This window comes from Myotis lucifugus, unplaced genomic scaffold (genome assembly GCF_000147115.1).
Source record: "Myotis lucifugus unplaced genomic scaffold, Myoluc2.0 scaffold_546, whole genome shotgun sequence".
In the NCBI taxonomy this organism is placed as follows: domain Eukaryota; kingdom Metazoa; phylum Chordata; class Mammalia; order Chiroptera; family Vespertilionidae; genus Myotis; species Myotis lucifugus.
Genome location: NW_005871594.1, coordinates 185,571 through 213,524, shown reverse-complemented (window position 1 = coordinate 213,524; position 27,954 = coordinate 185,571). Strand labels below are relative to the sequence as shown.

The 27,954-nt window shown below is 53.2% G+C and overlaps 1 protein-coding gene across 1 annotated transcript in view; it reads right to left on the bottom strand.

Moving 5' to 3' along the window:
* SH3PXD2B (SH3 and PX domains 2B) overlaps positions 1 to 27,954 on the bottom strand; it is a 65,710-nt gene that overhangs the window by 13,480 nt on the left and 24,276 nt on the right. The window contains 8 exon segments of the mRNA XM_023745458.1: positions 2,782 to 2,899; positions 6,793 to 6,897; positions 9,681 to 9,815; positions 15,963 to 15,988; positions 17,008 to 17,099; positions 26,955 to 26,996; positions 26,998 to 27,021; positions 27,023 to 27,033. Of these exon segments, the coding sequence (XP_023601226.1) occupies positions 2,782 to 2,899; positions 6,793 to 6,897; positions 9,681 to 9,815; positions 15,963 to 15,988; positions 17,008 to 17,099; positions 26,955 to 26,996; positions 26,998 to 27,021; positions 27,023 to 27,033 (553 nt within the window).

Genomic DNA, 27,954 nt, shown 5'->3' with positions numbered 1-27,954 from the left:
CATGTCCTACCCACCCTACTCGGCCTGCAGCCCCCCAAATGAGCGCTTTCAACCTCCGTGCCCCCACTCTTGGAGACCCTCTGCCTGCAAAGCCCCTTCCCCCGCCCCTCCTGCTCCTCTCTCCCAGCTCTGCTTCACACCATGTCCTCTCCCAAGCCTTCCCTCAGCCTCACGGAGAACGAAGCCCTCCCTCCCTCCACGCTGCCCAGCGGCCTGCACAGACCACAATCCCAATGCCTATAACACAACTGCACTTGGTCTGCCTCCCAGTTAGAACGCGAGCTCTGGGCAGGGCCATGTTGGATCCACCTCTGTGTGCCCAGGGTCTCAGTGCCAGTGAGGTGAATAAATAGAAGGAAAAACCGCAAATGGGCTTGGCAAGGGGAAGTGGCCTCCACTATAGTGGCCGTCCCCGCACAGCCATCGCTGCGGTGACAACAATAATGATAATGATAATCGGTACTCAGAGGGCACTCACTGTCCTGTTCTATGTACTTTAGAGCTGTTGATGGATCTCATCCATCCGATGCTGGGAGGTGGCCGACAGGCTCTCAGACCCGGGCGGCCGGCACCTGGCTGTGCCCCTAACTTCCATGCTCTGCTGCCTCTTCCAGCAGCTCCAGCTCCGGGCACAGGGAGGGCGGGCTCTGTTCCCGCCGGGTACACATGCATTCCTGCATTCCCAGGGGGATGAAGCAAGTGGGGGCTGGTTCCGGGTCACCAGGGGTCGGCTGGGTGTCACTGGACTGCGGAGTGATGGAGACCCTGACAGACCAGCTCATGGAATTCTCTTTAGAATCACTTGATTCTCTGCGTGGAACTCAGTTTAATGGCAGGACCCAAGGGGTTGGTCTGGACCACACGGTCACCTGTGCCCGCCTCCTCTGAACTCCACGTTCAGTGACACACTGGGTGCTTGAAACGGACCATGGTGGGAGTATTTACACTACGGAAATTAGCATACAGCTCAAGAGCATTTTCCCCTTGGAAAGCCGATTGTTAAACATCTCCCTGCACGCACTGGTCTGGTCAGTGGAAATTAGATGCTCACACCTTTGGGGGAATTAACACACCTAACTGACCAGCAATGATAGATGACAGGGCCAAGTATCTTATCAAGAATTACTATTAAAAAAAAAAAAGAATTACAGTAAGGCCCTAGCCAGTATGGCTCAGTGGATAGACTGTCAGCCTGCAGACTGAAGGGTCCCAGGTTCGATTCCGGTCAAGGGCACGAACCTTGGTTGCAGGTTTCATGGCCCTGGTCAGAGTGCATGCAGGAGGCAACCAATTGATGTGTCTCTTTCACATCGATGTTTCTGTCTCTCCCTCTCCCTTCCAATCTCTCTAAAAAATCAATGAAAAAATATCCGCAGGTGAGGATTAACAACAACGACAAAATTACTGTAAGAACGAAACAGAACTGTGTTTCAATGAAAAAAGGTCCTTTATAACTGAAAGCACATTTGTAAGGACACAGAAACCTGCAGAGCTGGGTGCCCGCCAATTTTAAAATCCCTACCCTTTGAGCAGGAATAAATCCTGTCTGAGCTGGAAAATGTCACGCTACATACAGTCCTCAGCCTCAGCACGAGACAGTTCATTTGAGGGCACCAGGCCACAAGCGGAGAGGCAACACATGCAGTAGCAAATGGGCTCTGGGGTGAGGGAGGTACGGGTTCAAATTCCGACTCTGGCCCTTTCTAGCTTCGGTGAAACTTTCAGATGACCGCAGCTCTCGCTGGCATCCTGCTGCAGCCTCAGGAAGGACCTGGAGCCAGTAAGCCATCCCTGAATTCCAGAGCCAGCGGGTTTCGGGACGATTTGTCATGCAGTAAGAGCGCATATACACTCAAGATGTTCCGTACCGCTGCCATTACTGCCCCAGACCTCAGTTCCCCTCCCCCAGGAAGCCCCTGCTCTGTGCTCCACACTCCCCCGTGCGTCTCTCCAGCACACCTGCACCACCCTGGCCTGCGCCTACATATGCGTCTGTCCCCCCCACCCCCCCTCGCCCGGCGGTGGGAAGTACAGTGTCGTTCTCACTGCCGACTCCCCAACGCCCAGAACGGTGCTTGGCCCAGATTCTTGGTGTGTGTTCGTGGAATGAATGAATAAAGTGCCCCACACTCAGCCCCACCTGAGCACCCCTAATGTCCCGCCTCACATCCCAGCACAGACGCGGGGTCACAGGGACCTCAGGCTTCCTCTCTGGCCCACATTTCCTGTGGTCACAGCCTGGCTTCTAGGGTGAGCAAGGAGGGGGTTCCCAGGACTCATTACTAAACCCGGGAAAGTACCAGGCAGCTCAGCACGAGCTGGCCACTCTCCCTGCCCATGGGTTCTGACGTCATCACACAGGCGAAGGAGCTGGGACGACGTGTCTGAAATGCCTCCCATCCTGGACTCAGAGACGAGGGCCAACGATGGGCTCTAGGATGAGTTTCCGTCCGTGTGGGGTTGTGCGCAGGGTGGGGCTGCAGGGGAAATCCCACACACGGCGGCTCAGCCTCCAGTTACTTGTGAAGAGGAACATCTGGAGGTGGAGACCGGTCTTGCTCAACAGGGCTATTGCTATCTGCGGTTCGTTCTATTTGGAGAACGTTTTGCTTATGATGAGTTTTTAGAGAAGGATCTGAGGAGGGAGGGAAGCCAAACAGCACAGAAGAGAAACATCCTTTCATGGCTCAGGCCAAAACCTCACCCCATCTGCACTGGCTCCCAGACCTCTGTGCAGCTGGAGCCCACGTGACCTGAAGCCCACCCAGCCGCAGCGGGTACCTGATCTTCCACCAGCCTTCTAGGTTTTTCTGAATGACCTCCACCACGGCCCCTCTCTCCAGGTTCATTTCATCCTGGTCACGCGCCGTGTACGGGTAGATGACTGAGTACTTCTCCTCTGCGGGGACAAAGGGATGATGGGGTAAGTCAAGGACACTGAAGGTCAAGGCTGTGATCCGTGAGATGTCCTTGCCCATCAGGGGGAAAGATTTCCTCCAGAGATTACTGTGCACCCCCCAGGCCCTCACTTAGCCCCAGATGACCCTGCACATGCAGCAACAGGACCCAGGACCAAGGCAGGTCCAAATCCCTTAGCGTCACACATGCCTCTGGTCTTCTTCAAATCTGCGTTTCAAGGTCACCTTCCATGACCTTGCCTCATGCAATATTCAGACCCACTGCATCCTCTTCCCTCTTGCCCAGGTCTGCTTGCCCCCATACAAGGAATTCCGTTCTAACACACCATAAACTTACTTCTTTATTGTGTTTTGGGTCTGTCTGCCCTGCTAGTATACGAATGCCCTTGAAGGCGGTGATCGTGTGTCTGTCTTGTTCATTCCTCTGTCTCCCAACACTGAGTCTGACACCAGGAACACTTAGTAACTGGTCAGTAGGTGGACGGGTCCCGGAGGCCTGGCGGAAGCCACCTGCTCACGTCAGAGGGGGTCAAACCGCCTGTGGCTCCTCCGCAGTTCTCACCGCGAAGGGTCAGGGGTGAGCCGATCTGGCAGCTCCTGATCTCAGGCTGAGATCACCACCAAGGAGACGGCTAGTCATTTTCATTACCAAGCCGGGAACTGATCTTCATTTCCCATTCATTCTGTTCAGCCTCCGGAACCGACCATGCCTGAAGTTCAATCTCACTTTTTAAATTAATATTTTTATTAAGATATAACCGACATCTAACACTGTTAGTTTCAGGTGTACATCACAATGATCAGATCTATACCTACGGACACACATATCTTGAGAAATGACTGCCTGCTTCAACTTTCATTACTATGGCTGGGGCGCCTTCCACCCACTCTCTGGTTTCCCGCTCCCTCCCCGAAAGCAAGGGACCATCCTTGGGGCCCCACCTCCCCTCCCCTCCTCCTGCCCCTCCCCCTCTGCTGCAAGAGTTGCTTTTGTCACACTCGGGCAGGCCCTCCAGAGAGGAGGAGAATAGCTTCCGTCCCCAACACTGTGGGCCACGGCCACGGCTCAGATGGCTGCTGAGCCAGGCGACAGCTGAGCGCCAGGGGAGCCCCGAGGAGAGGGCTTTCCGGTCTTGGTTACATCCCGGCCCCCGGGGAGTGGCGAGCCAGCTGTGGGCTGGTGGGGATGGTTAGCGTGGGGCGCTGACTCTGCCTTTGGGAAAACACCGTGGTCTGCCCGGGGCCTGCCCAGCTGGTGTAGAGGGAGGTGGAAGACACACAGGGCGTTTATTTATTTATTGATCTGGCCCACTGACCTGCTCCGGGGGCTGAGCTGACTCGAGTTGCACATATCCTGTGCGCAGCAGTCAGCTGTTCCCCTCGCTCCGGGCGGCTGCGGGTGGGGGCGGGGTAATTCGACCCTGTCCGTGCACAGACCTCCTGCTTGGGTGGGTCCCAGACTCAGTGCAGTGAGTCCCGCGGGCCCTGGACTCCAGGGGCCGGCACCCAGAGTGAGCTGACTCGCACACGGGGGTTCTCTAGCACCCAGAGCCTCCGTGGGCCCCACGGGACACTCATGAGCCCTGACAAAGCTTAAGGTAGACCTTGGAGACTGAATGGTGGCGCCCGGTGGCACTGCTGCTAAGCGCCCACCCACCCTTCCTACCAACTCCATCCACAGGGCTTGGGTGAGCTGACTTCACCACCTCCTGGAGGGAGGGGAGGGGGTGACCCTGGCATCCCCTGACCACCGTGACTGACACAAGGACGGTGTATGACCCACGTGGGCCAGTTGGAACCCTTCCTGGGATTTGTATTGAAGGAGAAGCACCTTCTTCGGTGAGTGTCCCTGGAGGGTGCCTGGAACTACGCTCGCCGTGAGAGAATGGCTCCAGCCAGGTAGAGAGCAGAGCAGAGAGGTGGTAAGAGTGAGTCTTGGGACCCCAGGATGTTTTCCAGCCCCTGGATCCAGCCATGCCTGAAGCTAGCCCTACCCTGGGCTTTTCAGCGACGAGTCAGTTATACTTTCCTTTTAGTTTAAGCCAGTGTGACGTGGGTTTCTTTTCCTTGCACTCAAATGTGCCTGAGGAAAGGAACAGGTCGCCGGCTCAGCATCCTAGAAGCCCCCAGACATCATTTCTTAACCCGGGAAACTTTAAGCCCCAGGCTCCCTCCTCCCAAACCTGCATGCCAACACACGCACGGCACAGACACGATCCCTTTCTCACATGCAGCAGGCACAGGCCGCCCAGGGCAGGAGGCGCATGCAGACGCAAGGACCCAGCTCCCACCCCGAATGGGGAAGAAAACACTGAGGCAGACAACCTTGACGCCAGCTGATGGCATACAAGTCCCCCAGGGTCCGGCGGCGGCCCATGGGCCGGGGCAAAGACCAGTACCTCCACGAGACTGGACAGGCAGCATGTGGAGGTGAAGGGCAGAAGGCAGAGGTGAGAAGACAGCACTCCCAGTATCTCCAGGCAAAACGGGCACCAAGCACGCCTTCCCATTTAAGAACACTTATTTCTGAGTCGACGCCAAGCCCAGGTGTTGCCAAAGGCCCCAGGTCCTGAGTATTAACCCTAAAGCTGAGCGAAGAGGTGCCCAGTAGACATAATTCTATCCCTGGCATGATTACAGTGAGGCCTAAGAGAGGTCCTTATGGCAGAGGGAAGAACAAGGTACAAATCCTTGGGAAAATGTGGTCTCTCTCTCCCTCTTACTAGCTGTGTGACCCCAGGCAGGCGTTTCCACCTTTCTGAGCCTGTTTTTCCATCTGTGAAATGGGGTAACGACCAGCCCCTTGCAGAGGCACGCCGCGTGGCCGTCATTAACTGTGTAGGGGAGCTGGAATTTCCACGCAGTGCACCACTGCCCCCGACCCTGAGCTGATTCTGCAGTGTTCCCAGGTTAGCCTCCCGGGCCCACACACACAGGGCAATCCAACAGAACCCTTTAATTTTACTCTGAGGGCTGTGGGCTGTTGTTGCTACATGTAATTCTTGTTGCTCACCTTTGAGCACAGAAATATGCCGCTTCTCCTCACCCTGCGTTCTGACAAGTGTACGCTTAAGAGGCTTTGCGCTTCCTCTAAGTCAACTAAGCCCAAGTGTTCGGCCCTAAGGCAAGGCATAGCTATATGATAACAACGGGTCCTCGTTTTTTATTATTGGTTGAGGATCTTTGTCAAGGGCTTTGCATATGGGTCTCACTTGATAATAAAAAAGAAAACCTCATGACGGGGACATCACTTCCGTTTTTGGAGGAGGTGGTTGAGCGGCAGAGGTTAAGTTGCTGGCCCAGTCCCCTCAGTCAGTAAGTGGAGCGGCTGAGGTTCGAATTCCGGTCTGTCTGACCCTCCCATCCTCTGTTTATCAGCTAAGATGCATGCATCCTCTCGTTTTAGAAATGCTTTGCCGGGGAAGGGAGTCAGGGGGCCTCAGCATTTCTGACATGGCAGGAGCCACGCTTCGGGACACCCGTGGGGAAAGTTCTCCGGGAAATGGAAGCGTGTGTGTGTGTGTGTGTGTGTGTGTGTGAGTGAAGGGGGTCAGCCCTACTCCTGACGCCCAGTCAGGGCTGTTATGCCAGCGGAGAAAGCAGAGCCCTTTGCACATGGCCTCAGATGGCCTGCAAATGAGCTGGAAGCAGCCCGAGGACCTTGGCTGCCAGGATCATTCCAGGGAGGGGTCAGGGCCCAGCTCCCTAAGGCCCCTGAGGAAGGGCGGGCTTGCCCATCAACCCCGACCCCATGCCTGGCTTCATGCCCTCTCGGAGGCAGACGTGAAGAGAAGGTTCTGGGGGTGGAGGCCCCCACGTGGTGACGGCCAGCACAGGGCTCCCCCGCGGGTGCGAGGCTCGAGCTCCCGCTTACCTTCCTCCGGCTCCAGGGAAAACTCGTCCTGCCCAGCGTCCTGCCCTTCGAGGCAGGTGGCGGGCACCCAGCCTTGCTCTTCAGCGGTGCTGACGAACCACCAACCTGGGAAGACGAGAGCAGACGGATGTTAGCGGGTCAGCTGTGAGGTCTGGGTGCCAGAGTAGAATGACACATTCAGGCACCGAGTGCGTCACACTCAGGCTAAGGCCGACAGGCGCCTTCCTATTGGTGGAACACAGCGAGCCGTGTCAACTGACTGCTGGGGAGGGACGGGGAGGGCAAGGCCGTGCTGAATGGCGAGAGTCCTTCACTAGGTGTGTCCGGTACGAGTCACTGTAGTTGCATCGCCTTTCAGCATCTTCACGTGATCGTCCTCACTGCTCAGAGCAGGAAACCGAGGCTCCAAGAGGCGAACAGACCTGCCCAAGTCCTCACGGCTACGGCAGGGCTGTCTGATGCTGAAGCCACTGCCCTCGTAACTCTCCGGGCTGTGCATCTGTTCATGTCAAGGTCAAGTGGCTGCAGGTGTAACTACCTGAGAGGCCGCTCACCCAGACCCAGGCCCTCCCTCTTCAGAGAAAAGTCTCAGGGAGCTAGTGGTGGGCGGAATAATGACCCACCGGATAACCCACATAATCCCCAGAACCTGTGACTATGTGAAAGGTTGCAGAGGGGATTAAGGTTGCTAATCAGATGACCTTCAAACAGGGAGACGGTCCTGGAATATCTGGGTGGCCCATGTCATCGCCAGGGCCGGGAACTATGGAAGAGGGAGGCAGAGGAGGCAGGGGGAGCCGTGGCTACGGAAGAGGCACCAGACTGCTGGCTGGGAGGATGGAGGAAGGGCTGCCACTTACACACTCACACACACAGAGGCACACCTTGCCGTACGCTTCACTTTACTGCACTTTGCAGACAGTGCATTTTTTTTACAAATTGAAGGGGAAGACCCTCCACCAGCAAAAATATTACGTGCTCGCTGAAGGCTCAGGTGATGGTTAGCATTTTTTAGCAATAGATTATTTTTAAATTGAGGTGTGTACATTTTTTAAAAAATATTTTATTGATTTTTTATAGAGAAGAAGGGAGAGGGACAGAGAGTTAGAAACATCGATGAGAGAGATCGATCAGCTGCCTCCTGCACACCCCCCACTGGGGATGTGCCCGCAACCCAGGTACATGCCCTTGACCGGAATCGAACCCGGGACCCTTCAGTCCGCAGGCCGACGCTCTATCCGCTGAGCCAAACCGGTTCGGCAGGTGTGTACATTCTTAAGGCATAATGTTATCTATTGACTATAATGTAAACGTAACTTTCACATGCCTTGGGAAACCAATTTGTGCGATTCGCTTTACTGTGATATTTGAGGTATTTGCTTTACTGCGGGGGTGTAGAACCACACACGCAATATGGCGAAGGTGTGACCTTACGCATGCACACATGCACACACACATATATGCGTGCTGTGTGCATACAATTATCATGGAAGAATTCATACCAACCCGATAGAAGGGCTATCTGGGGTTCGAAGCTGGTGGGAAAAACAGACTCACTTTATCATGAATGCTTCAAGAAGAATGTATCCATGTACTACTTGGATAATAAATTTTACTTGAAGATTTGACTACCTGCCTTTCCCCCCTCCGCTGCCCTCTGGACACATCCGGCTTGTCTCCAACCCCATCCCGGCCCCCACTCTTCTCCTGCGATGCCTTTGTTCTGACTTCACTCAAGCAGGTGGCCGGGGGAGTGGGTGCGCTGTTCCTTGGTCCTCAGGAGCACCCCAGCCACCCCGATAATCTGCATAAACTCATTCCCAGGAACGAGAGAGCCACACGGCCTGTGGCCAGCTGGCACTGGATGGGAATTCCAGCTCCGAATCCTGTTGGGAGGTTTTGGGTGAGCGACCAAGTCACTTGGACTCTGTCCCTCCAGCTGTGAGGCAGGGGTAACAATCGCGAGGTTGAATAATTAAGAACTTTTGGTTGGCTAACCCGGACCTCATGGCGAATGGGAATGGAATCCACATGCTGCTCGGAGCAGAGCCTTTCCATTATTTTTTGGACTTTAACTAGCCATCGGGGTATCACAGGGACTGGTCTGATGTTGATATTATAGCCAATGTCACATTTTAGTCACAACAAAGCCAGTAGATTTATGTCACTTTTTCCTAGAGGGGATCCACTCGCCTCCTGCTCCCCACTCTTTGCTTTTAACGGCGCCAATGGCTGCTTTGTGGCTAAGGGAGGCAAAAGGGAAGGAAGCTCACATTTTTAAGTACCTACTGTGTGCCCAACACAGGCTCAGACACTCTCCATATACTATCTCATTTTTCTCTTTACAGATGAGAGAATTGGTGGTGAGAGGGAAGCAGCCACCTGGACTGCTGTGAAACGCAGACTTCAGATGGAGGCCCCGGCCAAGCGTCTCGATCGTACCCCATCTGTCCCAGACCTGGCCAGTGCACATGACTAGTGGTCGCTGCGAGGGGCAGGTGCACGGGGGAGACAGGCGGTGTGTCCAGTCCACACCAGAGCCCACGGCTGATGGAGCCTTGGTGGAGACGCCCAGAGTCATCAAAGAAAATCAACAGGGCAAATTCTCAGGGGAATGCTAGACTCTGTGTCTCCAGGTGCTCTAAGCCAGGAGAATGTTCATGAAATGTGAACCTCAAAGCCAATCGGTAACATCTGACCCAACAGGACTTTGGTGGGTTGGGACCAAACAGGAGATCTGAGCACTCGGACCAAACAGGGGTCATCCGCCGGACCTGCGGAAACGGGCCAGCCCGATCGGCGACGGCCGTTGCTGCGCTTCCCCGTGTTCCTGACCGAGGGGCTTGGTGAGAGTGTTGGGAGGGGAAGGAGGTGGTCTGGGCGCCCACCTGACTCATTCTTCTCGATGATGTCCACCACCTGGCCCACGCTGAGGCTGATCTCCGAGCTCTCCTGCTTCTGGTAGTTGGCCACCACCACGTACTGCTCCAGGACCATGGGGTCCACCGAGGTCGGGTCGCTCCCTGTGGATGGAAAACACCATCAGCTGTCACCTCTGGCCACCGCTCGGTGTAAAGGAGCAGGAGCCGGGGAGGAGGGGGGGTCAGGAGGGCACTCTAAATAGAGAGAGCTGCTGCTAGAGGACTTGTCTCATCCATTCATTCTTTTATTCATTTGCTCACTCAACCACCACAATGTACTAGTCCTGTGCAGGCACTGTAGGTTCAGAGTAAGATATGGTACTTGCCCTGAAGAAGCAGACAGCCTAGTGTGAAAGTTCATTCATTCATAGCTACCCATCCAGCATCAGCCACTATTCACCCATCCGTCATTCATCCAACCAAACATGTATCCATCGATCATCCACCCACTCATTTACCCATACATTCACCAACCAGTAAGCCATCCACATTTACTCATTTATTAATACATGAAACCACCAATGATATTCCAGACACTCTATTAGGTGCTGTTTGGGGGTGTTAAAGTGGGTGAAACAGATATGACTCCCAGCATCCTAGTTGGGGCGAGAGACACATATTCAGTACATGTGATCCATAAGCATAGAGGAGAAAGTATTCGTTTTGGATACATGCATTTCTGGAAACACAGAAAAAACAAGAGGGGGATGCTACGTTAATGGAATGGTCAGCAAGACCTCCCCGGGAAGCAACAAAGCAGAGTCAGGAGGACAATGGGGAAAGAACGGTGCAGGCCGACCGGGAGGTGGGAGGAGGCCTGGAGCCTTCCAGGACCGGGAGGGAGGCCAGGGTGGCTGACGCTCAGAAGTGAGGACTTCAAACCACTTTTTTTTTTTAACCCCTGAAGTAGAACCGCCAAAGGGATTTTAAGAAGGGAGTAACACGTGAAGATCTACATCTTTAAAAGGATCACTCTGGCTGCCTCATGGAGAATGGATTAGAGGCTGGCAAAGAAGAAAGCAGACCAGCTCTCTCCGGTGTGGCTCCGTGGGTAGAGCATCGGCCTATGGACTGAAGGGTCCCGGGTTCAATTCCGGTCAAGGGTACATACCTTGGTTGTAGGCTCGATCCCTGGCCCTAACCAGGGCTATGTGTGGGAGGCAACCAATCAATGTGTCTCTTTGTCTCTCACCCTCCCTTCTACTCTCTCTAAAAATCAATGGAAAAATATCCTCGAGTGAAGATTAACAAAAACGGAAAAGGAAAAAGCAAAAGAAGCAGGAGACCAGATGGAGGTCACGGAGCTGTTAGGCAAGAGCTTTGTTCCAGGGCAGGGCAGAGGGGGGGTGGCCCTAGGAGAGGCCATTTCCACAGGCTGCAGTGTCCAGTGTGGATGGACAGCCCTGGTTAAGGTCTAAGACAAGCTGATAAATAAATGGAAAGAGGCCACAGAATACGAGGGATGTAAAAGATCAGACGGGTGCAGACGCTCCCGAGAGGAGGGGACAGCACTTTCAGAGCAGCAGGCTGGACGTGGTGGGAGGGCAGCGTGACATTTGTGGCCGCCGGACCCTCATGGCCTGCACATTCTGATTCAAAACATTCCCTCCTGTTGTTTCCATAAACAACAGGAACATCCAGGAAACCCCACGTTCTGTTCCAAACACTCCCAGTAGTGGAGGGGGCGTGAGGGCTGGCTCACACCGAGCCGATTTCGTGCTCCTCTTCCCGACTCTCTCGGGTGGCATCCTGTTGGTCGCTTGAAACGGGCCACGGTGGGAGCGTTTATACCACGGAGCTGGCAGATGCTACAAAGCAGGGGTGACCACAGAAAGCTGCTTGTGAAGTCGTTCCCAGCACGCCCCCGCGCTCCAGCCCCGGGCGTCCAGAGCAGCACAAAAGCCCTTTGTTAGAGCCAGGCACCGCGGATTCTTGACGTGGAAAACCAGAGCAGGGCATGCTAGCCCGGTGAAGGGTCACCGCTCTCTTTCCTATAAGGTGGGAGAAAACTTCCCACATCTTGTTCACCTTCATATTCCCAGGGGACCTAGAGTACCGTCAGGCACACAGTAGGTGCTTAATAAACATCCTATATAGTAAAAGTCTAATATGCAAAATGTCCCCTCGACGAAGAGTTCGGATGGGAGTTCAACTGCTCACTATGACGTGTGCTGACCACCAGGGGGTGGCGCGGAACATGGCAGGCCTAGGCTATGAGGCACTGGCAGCGGGCGGCAGTGGAGGTGCTCCTGGCCCCAATGGGCTTCCGGGTGAGCCAAGCCACAGCCGCCAGGACCACAGGGGCCGGTCAGGCTCTCCATGGGTTCGTGCAGGAGCTGGTCTGCAAGGTCGGCCGGGAGAGAGCGCGCTGCCCGCCCGGCTTCCTTGTGGCGCCGCTGGGCGGCCCAGAGGCCCACGCTGCACCCCGGCCCACGGTGTCCAGCTGCGCTCACTGCATCTCTGCGCGAGGACTCGGGCACCGTGACTCAGGTGGAGGCAGGTGTGTGGGGGGTTGCGGGGGCCCAGGTGCTGCCCTGGGCCCAGAGGTCAGCTGGGACCTGCCCTCCCACACCAGACGCTCGCGCTTCGATCGCTGGCCAGGCCTAGGGACCGCACCGGTGCACGAATTTCGTGCCCTGGGCCTCTAGTGGAATGAATAACCATGGCCATCTTGTTCACTCAGCACTTAGCACAGACATATTCAATGGACATTTGTGAAGTGAATGGACAAAGGGCAAATGGAAACTTCTAGAAACTCTCCATTCTGCACCAACTCTCCTAACCGGGCTGCCGACGGGATCTGGCATAACTACAAGCAGTGACAAAATCGGGGAATTACGGGACTCACTGTGAACAAGAGAGTCGTTCCCTGCCGATGAGTGGCTCAGATGAGGGTGCATGGGGTTGCTTTTCCTACACCAGCTCTCCCAGAGCTGCTGTCTGCATTTCACCCACAGCGCTCAGCGCTCAGCGTATCAAAACCAGGCACCAGGATTTGACATTCCAGCTTCTCACACTAGGCTCCAGGCCATTTAGGTGTTATGCAGAGACACCTGCTGGTGGACTGTGATACTGCAGCCAAGCTCTATAACGCACAGTAAGGGCATAAGTCCTAGGAGCTGCAAGTGTGAGAGCAAGTATTCCTAGGTAAGCGTTGTCATTCTTGTGGTCCCACAGGACACAGGAGAGAAGGAAGAGGTGAGCAGAAAGGAGGAGATTCCACAGAGGAAGGGCGATTTTATCATGGAGGAAGGGTATAAAATATTCTCAAGAGGCAGATGCCTAATCTACCACAGAATTTTCTAGTTGGCCGTATTTTGTTTTGTTTTTAAATATATTTTTATTGATTTCAGAGAGGGGGAGAGAGAGAGAAACATCAATGATGAGAGAGAATCATCAATTGGCTGCCTCCTGCACGTCCCACACTGGGGATCGAGCCTGCAACCCAGGCATGTGCCCTGACCGGGAATCGAACTGTGGTCTCCTGGTTCCTAGGTTGACACTCAACCACTGAGCCACGCCAGCTGGGCCTAGTTGGCCATGCTTTGATTCAAGATGACATGTTTTGAAATTTAAAAATAACTGCTGTGGATAAAACTGCACCCCTCCAAAGCCACCTGCTGAAGGTCTAACCACTATGTGATGGTACAGGAGGTAATTAGGTTAAATGAGGTCATGACCTCATGCTGGGGTTTGTGCCCTTGTAGGAAGAGACCAGGGAGCGTGATCTCCGTCTCTACATGTGAGGACACAGCGAGAAGGCAGCAGGCTACACGCCAAGAGGCCTCTCTCCAGACCCCAACCATACCCTTCACATCTGTGAGAGAGTAAGTTTCTGCTCTCTAAGCCGCCCCAGCAAACCAATACAATGAGCAATAAGCAGCAGAGCAGAATACTTTCCAGAACTACAACATAACACTGCCAGTCTTGCTCCGTGTCGGTAAATGACAGAATACCTCAGTAAGGAGAGGGTAGAGCCCCAGCCGGTTCGGCTCAGTGGATAGCGTTGGCCCGGGGACTGAAGGATCCTGGGTTCGATTCTGGTCAAGGGCATGTACCTCGGCTGCAGGCTCGATCCCCAGCCCAGGTCAGGCTCATGTGGGACACAACTAATTGATATCTCTCTCACATCAATATTTCTTTCTCTCTGTCTTTCCCCCTCCCTTCCACTCTCTCTAAAAATCAATGGAAAAAATATCCTTGGGTGAGGTTTAACCAAAAAAATAAAAATAAAATAAGTAAGAAGAGGGTAGAAAAATCAGGAAGAAAGATGCTCCTTAGATAATCACACGACCTGTTACATGTTGGTGGAGGATTTTTTTTTTTTGCAGGATGAGCAGAACTGGAGACCACATGAGCCAAAGTCTGCAGGAGCCAGCCAAGCCAGCCAGGGCCCAGGAAATTCTGGAGACGGATAAGCCTTCTCCAGCTCAGTTCTGGCCCAGAAATCTCAGGGCTTGGCTGTCAATCTTCAGTCCCTTCAAATTGCAGCAAGAAGGCGGGGTCTAACACAAAGGGCGTGTTCAGAGGTCAGCCGGAAAACAAGGCCGAGTCCAGCATGGGCTCTTCATCTGAAGGAAGAGAGATGCTATTTCCTATCCGTCGGGACCATAAATAACCCGGCCCCGTCACTGCAGGTGGGTGATGTGGCAGCGGCTGCCGCAAATTAGAGCTTCTTCTCCGACTTCCAGACCAGTCCCCTCATCAGGCCCGCCTGACGGGACACTTCTGTTTCCACAGGCCAGCGCTCTCTCCTCTCTGCCGCCCTCCCACCCTTCCAGGAAAGGTCTGCACACTGGGAGCCAGAAACTCTGTGACCCGCCCGAGAGCGGCCGCTCCACTCTTTTCTAGGAAACGTGTCATTAGCCTCAGGCTCTGGGGCTATTTGCAGCCGGAGCAGATGCCATGGCTGACCAGTACCTATTAAGGCAGACAGCAGCAGTAAACAGGCTGCGGGGGAAGAGGCCAGAGTTCATGCCACAGCGGGACCTCGAGGCAACGAGAACCCCCCTCTCCACTCTCCCGGGCAAGAACGGCGTCGGGCCTGCACGGGGGCCAGAGCTGTCGAAACTGCTCCTGATGCTGCTCTGAAGGACACCCTCGGACTCTGAATTAACAGCAGCAGAATAAAGGCAGCAGCAAACATGTACCAGCTACCACATGCCGGGCACGGTTCTGAGTGCTTTAGATGTGTTAGTAGAACATGATAATCCTATTAGGTAGATGACTATTATTAAACCCATTTTTCAGATGCGGAAACTGAGGCCCATGGAAGGAGGCATCCTTTTTTACTTCTAGGACCTCTGCTGGGCCCCCTTCCCCCATTTTAAAAAAAAATATATTTTAATGATTTTTTACAGAGAGGAAGGGAGAGGGACAGAGAGTTAGAAACATCGATCAGCTGCCTCCTGCACACCCCCCACTGGGGATGTGCCCGCAATCAAGACACATGCCCTTGACCAGAATCGAACCTGGGACCCCTCAGTCCGCAGGCCGACGCTCTATCCACTGAGCCAATCCAGTTAGGGGCCCTTCCCCCATTTTTATCAACCTCCTCAAGCTTCCTGGAGTCCCAGATAAATAAAATAACTTAGGATTCTGGGAGCTCTGAAGAACACGCTGGCCCAGGTGTGGTGTGGCTGGGCCTGTGCAGATGTGGGGGCGGTTAACACACTACAGAATATTAGAAGCTGTCTCCCCTGCCCCTCCAAGGTGTTCTCTGGGAAAGATAGGTCTCATCCACTTTGTAATTTTTTTTGTATAAGATGAAGCCACCCTGGCTGGTGTGGCTCAGTTGATTGAGCATCGTTCCATGCACCAAAAGTTCGCTGGTTCGAGTCCCGGTTTGATGCCTGGGTTATAGGTTCAATCCCCAGTAGGGGGTGGGTAGGAGACAGCCAGTCGACATTTCTCTCTCACATCAATGTTTCTCTCTCTCTCCTGTCTAAAATCAATAAAAATAAATAAATAAATAAAAACCCAAAAGATGAAACACCATCCAATCATTTTTTTTGGGGGGGGGAGGGAACAGTATGTGGTATCAAATAATTAATCAAGCAATCAAGTATCCAACCACCCATCTAACATCCATTCATCCATCCAGCATCCATTCATCCACTCATCCATCCATCCATCTGTCCATCGATATGGCCACATCCCCAGTGTGAAGCCCAGGGCCTGGCACACACATCACAGGTGCTCAGTAGTGTGAACATGGAATGAATAGGAGAATATGGAAAATGTTCTTACCAGATTTCTTTTTCCCCACATGCTCCCTGTACGGGAAAGAATGGGGGTGGGAAAGAGTGAGAGTCAGTACCTGTTGTGCATTGACATAAGTTAGTCTGTTAGAAAACTGAGATTCTCCATCTCACAATATCTCCAGGCAATGGGTAACAGTTAAGCCAGCCCCAGGGACCCAGATTCCTTAAAAAAAAAAAAAAAAGGATTCCTCTTCATTTTCTCCCTTTCTTGGAGAAGTGCTCCGGCGCCCCGGGAGGAGCTGATGGGTGGAGGGGACTCAGTCTGAAAACAGGAGCCAGGCCTCCCCTTGCTGAGCCGGTGCCCACCTGGCCAGGCACAGAGGCCCCGCCCCAGGGCTCGGGCCCCGAGACGTAGACGTGGAGGGAAAGCCTCGGTGGTGAATGGCACACAGAACACGCTAAGACCGGGTAGCAGCCTGGATAGCAGTGAACGCAGCGCATCTCCCTCAGGGTGCCAGGGAGGAGCTGTCCCGACGGCCCAGGAGCTGCGAAAGCTGGCTGTGTGCCTACTATGTGCCGGCCCCGTGCCGAGGACTTCACACACACATACCCAAGCCGCACTGTGACCCTGTGAAGTACGCATTACTGCTATTCCCACGTAGGAAGTGAGGACGTGGACTCTCCTGAAAACGATCGGAATAAAACTCCACCGCCAGGAAGCGGAATTATCAAACATGACAGCCGGGGTGGGGGTGTCCGCATGTTGTCAGCTCCAAGCTCAGAGATTCCCAATTCTCTCATTGCAGCCTCCAACACCCCATGATGTGGGTGGGGCCAGGGACGTGACCTCATTGCACAGATGAAGCAACTGAGGCAGAAAGGGAGGGAGGAGTTAGGGGCCCAGGTGCCCGCAGCCGGCTTCCTCCCCGTGAACCCGGACTGTCACTGCCCACCGAGTGCGACGAAGGCTGCACGAAGTGAGGCCCCGTGGGGCTCAAAGCACAGGAGCAGTTTGATTTTTCCTTTGCTCTCCTCCGGTTCCGCCTGGGGCCGGCTGGGCACGCTCCGGGCAGGTCCACAAGCCAACTTACTCTTTGGGGGGATTCAGGTCCTCGGGTCTCGTCTCAAAGAACTGCAGCACCTCGTCACACTGGGAGATGTAGGGGGGCAGCTGGATCAGGGCCTGGAGAGGAGACACGGGTGAGTGCGAAGGGAGGAGGGGGTGTCGGGCATGCTCCAGGCCAGGGACTCCCCCTTGGCAGGCAGCAGAAGCCGGGAGGAAGGGGGGTGCTCGTTAAAGCACAGATCGCAAGGGCTTTACCCCCAGATTTCCTGATTCAGGCCTGAGAACGTGCATTTCCAACGGTCCCTGGTGCTGCTGCTGCTGGTTTGGGGGAACCCCCCGTCCACACACTGGATGTACAGGGTGAGGGCTAAGTAGGTTTACAGTTCTGACCACACAAAACAGTTTATTCTTCTATTATTTTTTTCCTATTATTATTTATTAATTATTGTATTATGTTCCATCCAAACAACTGTAACCCTACTGTTGCCCCACCCCGTGTATGCACATGTACATTACAGGCACGTTTGCACACATAATGCGCACATATTTAGACAGAACCATAAACCGTGAACATCATGCCATGTCCTTGTTCTTCCCCCACCCCAGCTCCCCTGGGTGGTGGGCGTCACTGCTTAGCCGATATCACACTTGACTCCGCTCGCTGCCCACGGAGACCATTCCGGTTGTTTCTGACGTGCCAGCGAGTCTGTCCCAGCTCCCGGATCTGCAGTGCTAAAGGATGGGAGTCAGCATGGCTCCACGATGAAGCCACAGCTCAGGTCAACAAATGTGCACCGAGGGCCCCTCTGGCCCGGGCCCCAGGGACGCAGATCTGAGCGCAGCAGAGCTGTCTCGTGCACACACTTCATTACACACTTCTGTGCGGGGACACGCCTGTGCGTGTGCACACATTTCAGCAGCAGAGGCGACTCTGCCAGCCATGCCCCCACCGGTTGGTGCTCAGTGCTCGGGAGTGGGGTGGGACCTGCCCCCCGAGCCCCCCACCCCCGCAGAAGGCCTCGGTCCCTGGCACCTCCCACGTGCCTTCCTGCCATGCTCAGTGTGGGCCTGGGTCGGAAAAGGCAAGGCCTGTATTTTCTATATAACGAGCCTGTAAGAGCTCCCCTCCCCTCCCTGCAGTGATGCTCCAACCCTGCGACTGGGCTACGATGGACCAACGGAGTGACGGAGGGGTCTCCAATGTGGCACCTTCTATAGGACCCGGGGTGTTCTGACCCTGTATCATTTATTTTCCCAGTTTTTAAATACATTCACATTGTGCAGCCATTGCCACCATCATCTTCAGAACTCTTTTCATCTCGCAAAACGGAAACTCTGTCCCCACTAAACAACTCTCCGTTCCCCTCCCCCAGCCCCTGGCACCCACCACCCCTCTGTGTGTACATCTGACAACTCTGGGAACCTCAGGAAGTGGGATCCTACAGCATTTGTCCTCTGGCGACCAGCCTGTTTCACTGAGCGTCATGGTCATGTCCTCGGGGCTCATCATTATTGCAGGAGCTGGAATGTCCTCTTTTCAAGGCTGAACAATATTCCATTGTATGGATATATCACACTTTGGGTTGCTGACCCCATATGACCTTTGAGTCAGGCTCTGAATTTAAGCCCCTCCTACCTCCATGTGTGATCTGCCCCAGACCTCAAGTGGGAAAACCTGTGAGCTGGGGGGACATGTTTTAGGGGGGTGCCTTCCCTGGTCACTGTGGACTCAATCCTGGAGTGAAGGATGCGGACCCGGTATGTGTGGCTCATTCACTTATTTTATTAACTTCTTAGTGATTCCTGTTCTGCAGCAAACCCCCAGGCACCCAGCTTTTCCAGGCCAGCGGGGGAGAGCCCAAGAGGGAGAGAGCTTCTGACCCCCTCCTACCTGCCCCCCCTTGTGCCCCCCTCCTAACTGCCCCCCTTCTGACGGCCTCCGGCTTCCGACCCCCTCTCTTTCTGGCTCAGAGCAGCCTGTGTTCACTCTCCCGCTGAGGTTGAGCTGCATCCCAGGCCCCGGGGGTGTCTGTCCTCTGAAATCCTGCAGCCCTTGCAGTCGGAGCCACATAATGAAGGTGCTGATTACACCCTGGACTGGGGTGCGTCCCGGCTGCTTTGTGGGCAGAAATCGTGGGGCTGCCCCCAGACAGCAGTAACAACATCCTTTACGTTGGCTCAGCACTCGGTGGCCCTGAAATGCGGTCGCCTGTGCTGCTTCATGAGCTCCTGGGAGGGCTGGCCCATTTTAGAGACGGGGAAATGGAGGCTCTGGGGACCTGCCCAGGACTCCTACCCCAAGTCCACAGAGGGCAGGGGCATGTGGCTGCTCCTCACACTCCCCTACATGTCCAGACACTGCTGGGGAGACCCTGATACCTGGCCGAAAGAATCGACTGGATAAATGACATGGGGAAGAGGCCCGGATGTGGCCATGCGGCCCTGTTTGGGGCCAGCTGGGTGGGCCCTGAGGTGGCCATGGTCGCCGCCCAGAGGGGGCCTCCCAGGGTGCTCCTGGCTGAAACAGGCGGAGGCCCTGAATGGCACAGCGAGGCCCACGGAAACCTCCCAACAGCGCCAAGTTCTCTTTTGGTTTTGAGCAATTCCTAGGAAGTCAAAGCCAAACCAAACCCCCAAACCATAAAATCGGCCAAGTCACTAATGCAAGGCAGCACTGAGGGCTTTGATGTGCCCCTTCCATGCTGGAAGGACAGGCCGACAGAAAAACATGACCCGGGGCAGGGAAATAATTCTGCTTCTGTCTTGTGGTTGGTCAGCGAACCACCACCGTTCCCAGGGAAACGCTCTGTCCTGGGTGGGATGCTGGCCCCGCGGGCAGAGGTGGCTGGTCGGTGCAGGGAGGAGAGGAGAACAAGTCTTACTGGCCGAGGGTGATACGAAAGGTCAGACAGATCCAGCGCCTGATCCTGGCTCTGGCCATTCCCAGCGCCTCTCTGACCTCAGTGTGCTCATCTGTAAAATGGAAAGAACTAGGCCATCTCAGGGGGCTGTGCTAGATCAGGTGAGGAAGTGGCGGTAAGGATGCTATCATACGCAGGCTGCTCGGTGAACAGTCCGTTAACACTCTGGCTTTCTGTACTGTAGCAAGTACGGCATGTGGTGATTTCCAGGGATGGCCCTCGAGTCAGCGAGATGATTGTGTTAAAGAACGAGGCCAGGGCCCTCTCGATCCTCTTTAACTTCAAAAGGAATGCCCCAGATAGTTCGCACTGCTCTCTCTTTACAGCCGAAAATCTTACTCTATTGGGGCAAGAGCACTTCACCTGAGATCTACCCTCTTAACAAATTTTCAAGTACACAGCCCTGTGTTGTTGGCTGTTGTACGGAAAAGCTCTAAGCTTATTCATCTTGCTGCCTGAAGCGCTAGGCCTGTTGGTCAGTAACTCCCGTTGTCCCCTCCCTGAGCCCCCACCCACATTCCACTCTCACATTCTATGAATCTGACTCTTTTAGAAACCACAGACAAGCAGAGTCCCACAGCATTTGTGTTTCTGTGACTGGCTCATTTCACTCAGCATAATGTCCTCAAGAGCCACCCATGTTGTCACATGTGGCAGGATTCCCTTCTCTTTAAAAAAAAAATTACTGTTATTATTTCATCCTCATCCAAGGATATGTTTCCATTGATTTTAGAGAGAGAGGAAGGGAGAAGGGAGAGGGAGAGAGAAACACTGATGTGAGAGATAAACATCGATTGGATCAGCTGCTTCCCATAGGTGCCTCGACCAGGGATCATGGAACCGGAAGTCTGGGTATGTGCCCTGACCAGGAATCGAACCCGAGACCTTTCGGTGTACAGGACGATGCTTCAAGCAACTGAACCACCCGGCCAGGGTAGAATTTCCTTCATTTTAAAGGCTGCGCAGTATGTGAGTGCATGCACACATCCTGGCTGTAGGGGACAATGCTACAATGAGCTCACCGAGAGCCACAGGCAGTGGGCACGGCCGAGCCAGAATCAGGAGCCGGATCTGTCGGACCTTTAAGCATCGCCCTCAGCAAACAGTTTCTCCTCCAGACGCTGATTTCAGTTCCTTTGGATAAACAGCCAGAAGTGGGATTGCTGGGCTGTCGGGGAGTCTACTTTTAACTTTCGGAGGCACCTCCGTCCTGTTTTTCATAGCAGCTGTACCGCGGTGCGTTCCCGCCAACAGTGTGAGCAAGGGCTCCAGTCTCCCCATGTGCTCACCAACACTTTAGAGACAGCCATTCTAACAGGTGTGAGGTCACAAGTCATTGTGCTATTGATTTACATTTTCCAGATGACCGGTGGCACGGAGCTTTCTCATGTTCAGGTGTGGGTACCTGCTGGCCACTTGTATACCTTCTCAGTGAGAATGTCTATTTGATTCTTTAGTCCATTTTTTAATCCAGAGGTTAGTGTTTGTGCTGCTGAGATGTAGAAGGAGTTCCTTAGACATCTTAAGAGATGAATGCCTTATCAGATGTAGAAGGGCTCTCTCCCATTCCACAGGCTGCCCTGTCACTGCTGATGGCTTCCTTTGCTGTGCAGAGCCTGTTAGTTTGATGGAGTCCCAACTTGTTTGTTTTTATTTTTGTTGCCTGTACTGCTGCTATCACATCCACAAAATCACCGCCAAGAGCCCAGAAGTAAATCCATGCATATGCTCAACAGATCGTTAACAAAGGCACCAGGAAGACATATGGGTGAGGCCAGTCTCTGCAACAAATGGTGTGGGAACTGGACGTCCACAGAGAAGAGTAAAACTGGGCCCCCGTTTTATACCACACCCACAAAAACACCTCAGCGTGGACGGCAGACTTAAACATGAGACCTGGAACCGTCAAATCCCCAGGAGAAAACACCGCTCCTACTCGCTGCCCTAGAGCAGGACCAGGCGCTAGAGCCGCGGCAACAGCAGGGGGCTGGATTCGAAAACTTTTGTTCCTATGGTTTCATTTTTATTTCTGCCTACTTTTACGGCTCATGACACCAGTTTTCTCTTACGGTCCTAACATAAAATGTCCTCTAAAAGACATATTTTGTAAGAAGTTAAAAAAGTGAGTTCACGTAAAGAAAAATAATAAGACAGGTGGTAGCATATGGTAAAAATCTTGAAAGGAGGTCTCAAGTGACCGGAGTCTGATAAACACTATTCTATTGGCTATAGTTTACTTTAAAATACTATGACAGCCTGGCCGGCGTGGTTAGTCGTTGAGCGTTGACCTATGAATCAGGAGAGGTCACTGCTTGATTCCCGGTCAGGACACTTGCCCAGGTTGTGGGCTCGATCCCCAGTGTGGGGCATGCAGGAGGCACCGCCAATCAATGATTCTCTCTCATACTGATGTTTCTTTCTCTTTCTCCCTCTCCTTTCCTCTCTCTGAAATTAGAAAAAAAAATCATCAAAATACTAAGGCATGGGCATACAATCATGTGTGTGTGTGTGTGTGTGTGTGAGTGTGTGAGAGAGAGAGCTTTAAGCTGCACCCTAGTGATGGCTAGTTAATGCTGCAGTCCCCTCATTGGGAATGAGCACGTTAGCAAGTAAGACTCCCACCACAAGTCCTCACTTCGGAAAGGTCTCCTTCAGAGCCTTCCTTCACCAGCAGCACAGCTGTTAGAAGTGATTTTCTTCGCTGGCGAAAGGAGGGGTGTCCTGGAACTAGTCTCAGATGCTCTGGCCCTGGCATGGCCAGAACGTGGCGAGCCCAGCAGCGCACGCCCCGCAGGCTGCTGCCCCGGGTCTAGGACCCCGAATCCTCCGAGTTCTGCCTCTGCTTGAGGTCTCCCTGTCGGACCTCGGTCAGGATTCCCCGATCCTGCCACAAGCATGTCACTGCGTCTGTCGCCAGGAAACGTCCATGCGAAGCCGTGTCAGACAGGCAGCGGGTAGGTCGCGCTTACAGAACCGCCGGAGGGGCTGTCCAGGCTGCTGCTGGAGGGTAAATGCTTGCAGGTGCGGCAGGATCTGGCCGAGTCTTGTTCTCATGGCTTTTTGATGAACAGAGGTTCTTAAATTTAATGGAGTCAAAGAAGTCAATCATTTTGCGGTGGGTGCTTTTTGTGTCTTTAGAAATCCTTCTGTACCTAGAGATTATGAGGCCATCTCCCTACTTTAATCCTTCAGAACCTTTTCTGGCACTGCCTCTCACAGGCAGGTCTTTCATTTCCTTGGAATTACATGTGTGGGGTGAGGGAGAGGTTAGTTCTTTGTTTTGTTTTTTTCTCGTGTGGAGGCCCATTTACTAAGGCGCCCAACCTCTCCTCAGTGACTGCAAGGCTGCCTTGGTCAGTATCAAAGTGTCCAAACACACATGGGTCTCCCTCTGGGTCCTCCTTTTTTTAAAAGAAAACAACAGATTATTATTATTATTATTTTTATTTTTAGAGAGGGAGGGAGAGATAGAAACATAAACGATGAGAGAATCATGGATCGGAGGCCACCCGCATGCCCCATCCCTCCTGGTTCATAGGTGGATGCCCAACCACTGAGCCACACCAGCTGAGCTGGGTTTTCCATTTTGCTCCATTGGTTTACCTTTCCGTGTGCCCACACCACGCTGTTAATTACCGTGACTTCCTAATGGGTCTGGTGGAGCAGAGAGTTTCTTCCACTGTGACTACACCCGGCAGCTGGCTCTTGGGACATCTACGGCCCTCATCCACCTTGACCTACCGGAGCCCGCCCACTTCTAGTCAATGAAGGCAACGGTGACAGATGGAGTTGGCTTCAGTCAGCCGACAGCAATGGCATTAACAGATACCAAATGCTATGGGAAAGCTAATGCAGACTTCGCAGACCTTGTGACAAAAGGGACAGTTTCACCTCCTTCCAGGAGGGCAGTTCCCTTGCAGCCAAGCCCAGGGAATTTGGCCAAAACCAAAATCCCAAAATATCGGCCCTGCCTCTTCCACGGCATCAACAGCCGGGGGCGGTAACTTCCACGTGGCTCTCAGAACAGCAGTTTCTTCCCTGCGGTGGGTCCTGGCGAATTCGTGATCTCGGTCGGGCCCCAGGGCCCCAGCATCAGTCCGACGCAGGCAGCTGCTGCTATCCCTCACCGCTTCCGGATTCTACACTTCCTTTCCCAAATCAAATGTCCGGAGCTCCTGACGCCCTGGGTGAGGGAACCGGGACTCCGGAGAGAAGCTGGGTGGGCTGGGGGAGCAGCAGGAGAGTGCACGCTGGGCTCGGAGACCAGTTTCGGGGGAGGGTACCAGCTGGAGCTTCCCAGCTGGTCAAGGTGACCCCAGGGTCCAAAGACGAAAAGAGGGGAACTTGCCTCTGAGAGCTGGGAGGAGGAGTGTCCTTGCACCCGAGTGACTGTCCCTGTCCCTCTCCCCCACCCCCACCCCTTCCCAAGGAGAGTGGAGTTGGAGCGCATGGACCTCTATAAAATACATGCTTAAATATTTTGGCCTCTTGAATTTTCACTTTCTAGAGAGGCCGAGAGTGGTATGCAAGTGCTAAGGCCTAAAAGGCCCGATTCATCGCCCAAACCGCCAATACTGTGACTGTGAGTAACTCTGCTGGGCCTCCGTGTCCTCATCTACGCGATGGAACAATAAAACCTACCTGTCCAGGTTCCGGAGAGATGAAACCAGGTCGTGCTGGCAAAGAGCAGATGGGCAATCGAGAGTGATTGTCTACCCTCCCTCGACGCCTCTGGCCACGAGAGGGGATCGATCCCCTCCCTGCCCCCCTTCACATTTAAAAAATTTTTATTATCATTTATTTTAAAAAAAATTTTTTGGTAAGGGATTACAAATTTATTAGGTCATTTGGGAAACCAGATGGGCTGAGCCCCAATTCAAGTATAATTTATGTACCATAAAAATCACCCGCTATAAGCACACTAAATTCAGTGATATTTAGTAAATTACAGAGTTGTGCAACCATCACCACAGTCTAGTTTCAGGACCTTCCATCACCTCAAAAACTCCCCCCAACCTCATTCACAACGGGTCTCCACTTCCACCGCCCAGCCCAGGAAACCACCGATCGCTCTCTCTCGTCTCACCCATTTTGACTTTTCTGCACATTTCACATGAATGAAGTCATACACTTTGCACTTTCCTGCAGCTGGCTTTTCCCACTGAGCGTCATGTTTTTTGAGACTCACCCACGTTGCAACATTTTACCAGTATTTCACTGCGTTTTATCTAGTCACCTAATGATGGGCATTTGGATTGCATCCAGCTGTGGGTTATCAGGAATTAATACAGCTGGGAACATCTGCATCCAAGTCTCCATGGGGATATAAGTTTTTCTTTCTCTGGAGGATACACCTGGGGGGGTCACGTGATAAATTTCCTTCTGAAGAAACTGCCAAGCTGTTTTTCAAAGCGGCTTCCCACAGAACGAGGGCTCCAGTTTCTGCGCCTCAGTCACTCCCGGTCTTGTCTGTCTTGCTGATTACGGCCCGTCTAGTGGCTGTGCAGGTATCTCCCATGGTTTTATTTTGCGCTGCCCGAATGACTAATGATGCGGAACCCCTTTTCTCGTGCTTATTAACCACTGGATAGCTTCCTTCTATTCAAGGCTTTTGTCCATTTATAAGCTGGGTTGTCTTTTTATTACGGAGTTGCAAGAGTTCCTTATATTGTCTCAATACAAGTCCCTTATCAGATAATAGCATTTGTAAACATTTTCTCCTAACTTGTGGCACATCTTTCCATTTGCTTCATGGTATTGAAGTACAGAAGTTTGCAAGTTTATCCATTTTTGTCTTTTGGTGTCACATCTAAGAACTCTTTGCCTAAACTAAGGTCACGAAGGTTTCCTTCCAGAAGTTTTATAGTTTTCGCTCTTATGTTTAGGTGTGTGACCCAGTGCGAGTTGATGCTGTCTGCATGATGTGAGGTAAGGGTCCAACTTCCTGCTTTTTTGCATATGGATATCGCATTAACCCACACTGTTAAGATTATTCTTTCCTATTGAATTTCGTGGTGCCTTTGTTGCAAACCAGTTGCCTATAAATTTGTAAGAATTTAGACTCTCAATTCTGTTCCACTGACCTGTGTGATCCTTCTGACAGCACCACACTGTCTTGATTACTGCGGCTTTGTAGGACGTTTAGGCCTCCAATTTCGTTCTTACTTTTTAAAAAATGTATTTTTATTGATTTCAGAGAGGAAGGGAGAGGGAGAGATAGAAACATCAATGATGAGAGAATCATTGATGGGCTGCCTCCTGCACGCCCCACACTGGGGGTCGAGCCCGCAACCCGGGCATGTGCCCTGACCGAGAATCGAACTGTGACCTCCTGGTTCACAGGTCGACACTCAACCACTGAGCCACGCTGGCCGGGCTTGTTCTTCTTTTTCAAAATTGTTTTTGCTATTTTGGGGCCCTTGCATTTCCCCATACACTTCAGGATCAATTTGTTAATTTCTACAAAAAACATCTACTAGGATTTTTTACAGCGATTGTATTGACTCTGTAGAGCAATTGGGGAGAATTGCCATTTTAACACTACTGAGACTTCTATTCCATATTATGGCACGTCTCTCCATTCATTCAGAGCTTCTTCTGCTCAGCAATGTTTTATAATTTCAGTGTACAAACCTCGAACTTCTTCTGTTAATTTTTTCCTAAGTAGCTTATTCTTTTCGATGTTACTGTGAGTAGAATTATTTTCTTTTTAAAAAAATATGTTTTTATTGATTTCAGAGAGAGGAAGGGAGAGGGAGAAAGGGATAGAAACATCCATGATGAGAGAGAATCAATGATTAGCTGCCTCCTGCACACCCCCTACTGGGAATCAAGCCTACAACCTGGGCATGTGCTCTGAAAATATGGACAAACCTTCATCCTTGTTGCCTCTGAGTTGAAAGATCACAGATGGTTGTTTTTTTCTAATTTCTTTACATTCCTTTCAACTGTACAGATTTTCACAATGAGCATCTTAGAGCCAGGAAAGGAAAAGAAAAAAACCTGCCCGCAGGCAGACGCGAGCAGGGGAAGTGGCAGCTCTCGGGCTTACCTTGCAGTATTCATCGATGGGTATCAGGCGTTTGACGGCCACGTTCCCGGATGTGACTCCGTCGGAATGAGGATTTTGCCTGCAGAGAATGAGAGCACACACGGCATTGGCAGGGAGCGGTGACCAGCTCGCGGCAAACTGGAGGGTGTGAGGTGCGTGCCTCTGGTAGGCCAGAGTGGTACCCAAACCCCTGGCTGTCATCACTGCCCCCTGCTGGGTACCCACTGGGCCTGATGACCCCAGGCGTGGTCCCCCAAAGCCCGGCTCAAGTTCTAGTGCAAAGGCTGGGGGAGGGGGGCCCGGTGGAATGTTCCGATGAGTTAAAGGAGGCGGGGACCAATCCGTGGAAGGAAGGCGCTCCTGCCCGGTGGAGAAGGAAGGTAGACCGGAGGGCCTGAGGTCCTCTGCCCAGCGCTGGGATTCTCAGGCTGCCTGGGCAGTGCAGCGAACCGCAGCTAAGCCCTAACCCAACAGCTCAGGCTCCTTCCTCCTCCTGCTCCTCCACCTGCTTTCTGCTCTCATCTACGTGCCCAGCACGCCACGCTGTCTCATGATTCTGCCCCTTCCCTCTGCCTGGAAATTCCAACCTCACCCACCATCGCCGGGGGGAAACTGGGGCCACTTCACTGGGTTGAGAGCTCCCGCCATTTCTGACGGCACACATCAGGCTATTGATTTATGTCTTCTTCCCTAGCAGGTGTGGGCTCTGCACCAATAGGGACCGACTTTGTGTCCTCACCGTGGGGCTGCCAGCTAAGGACAGAGGCGCAGGCTCCGCCATGTCCCCGGGAGGGGGTGTGTGACACGACAGAGGCCTCACTCCTCTCCCTGTGCAGCGGCCGTGGGACGGGAGTCTCTGGGCACATGTCAGGTGTGCGGCCAGCGAGGGAGACGGGGAGCCTCGTGCCGATCGTGCTGCCCTGGGAAATGGGCAGCCGCATCTCTTCACGGTGACAACCTCCATTACAGCCCAGCGCAGGGCTTAGCCCCTCACAGGAGG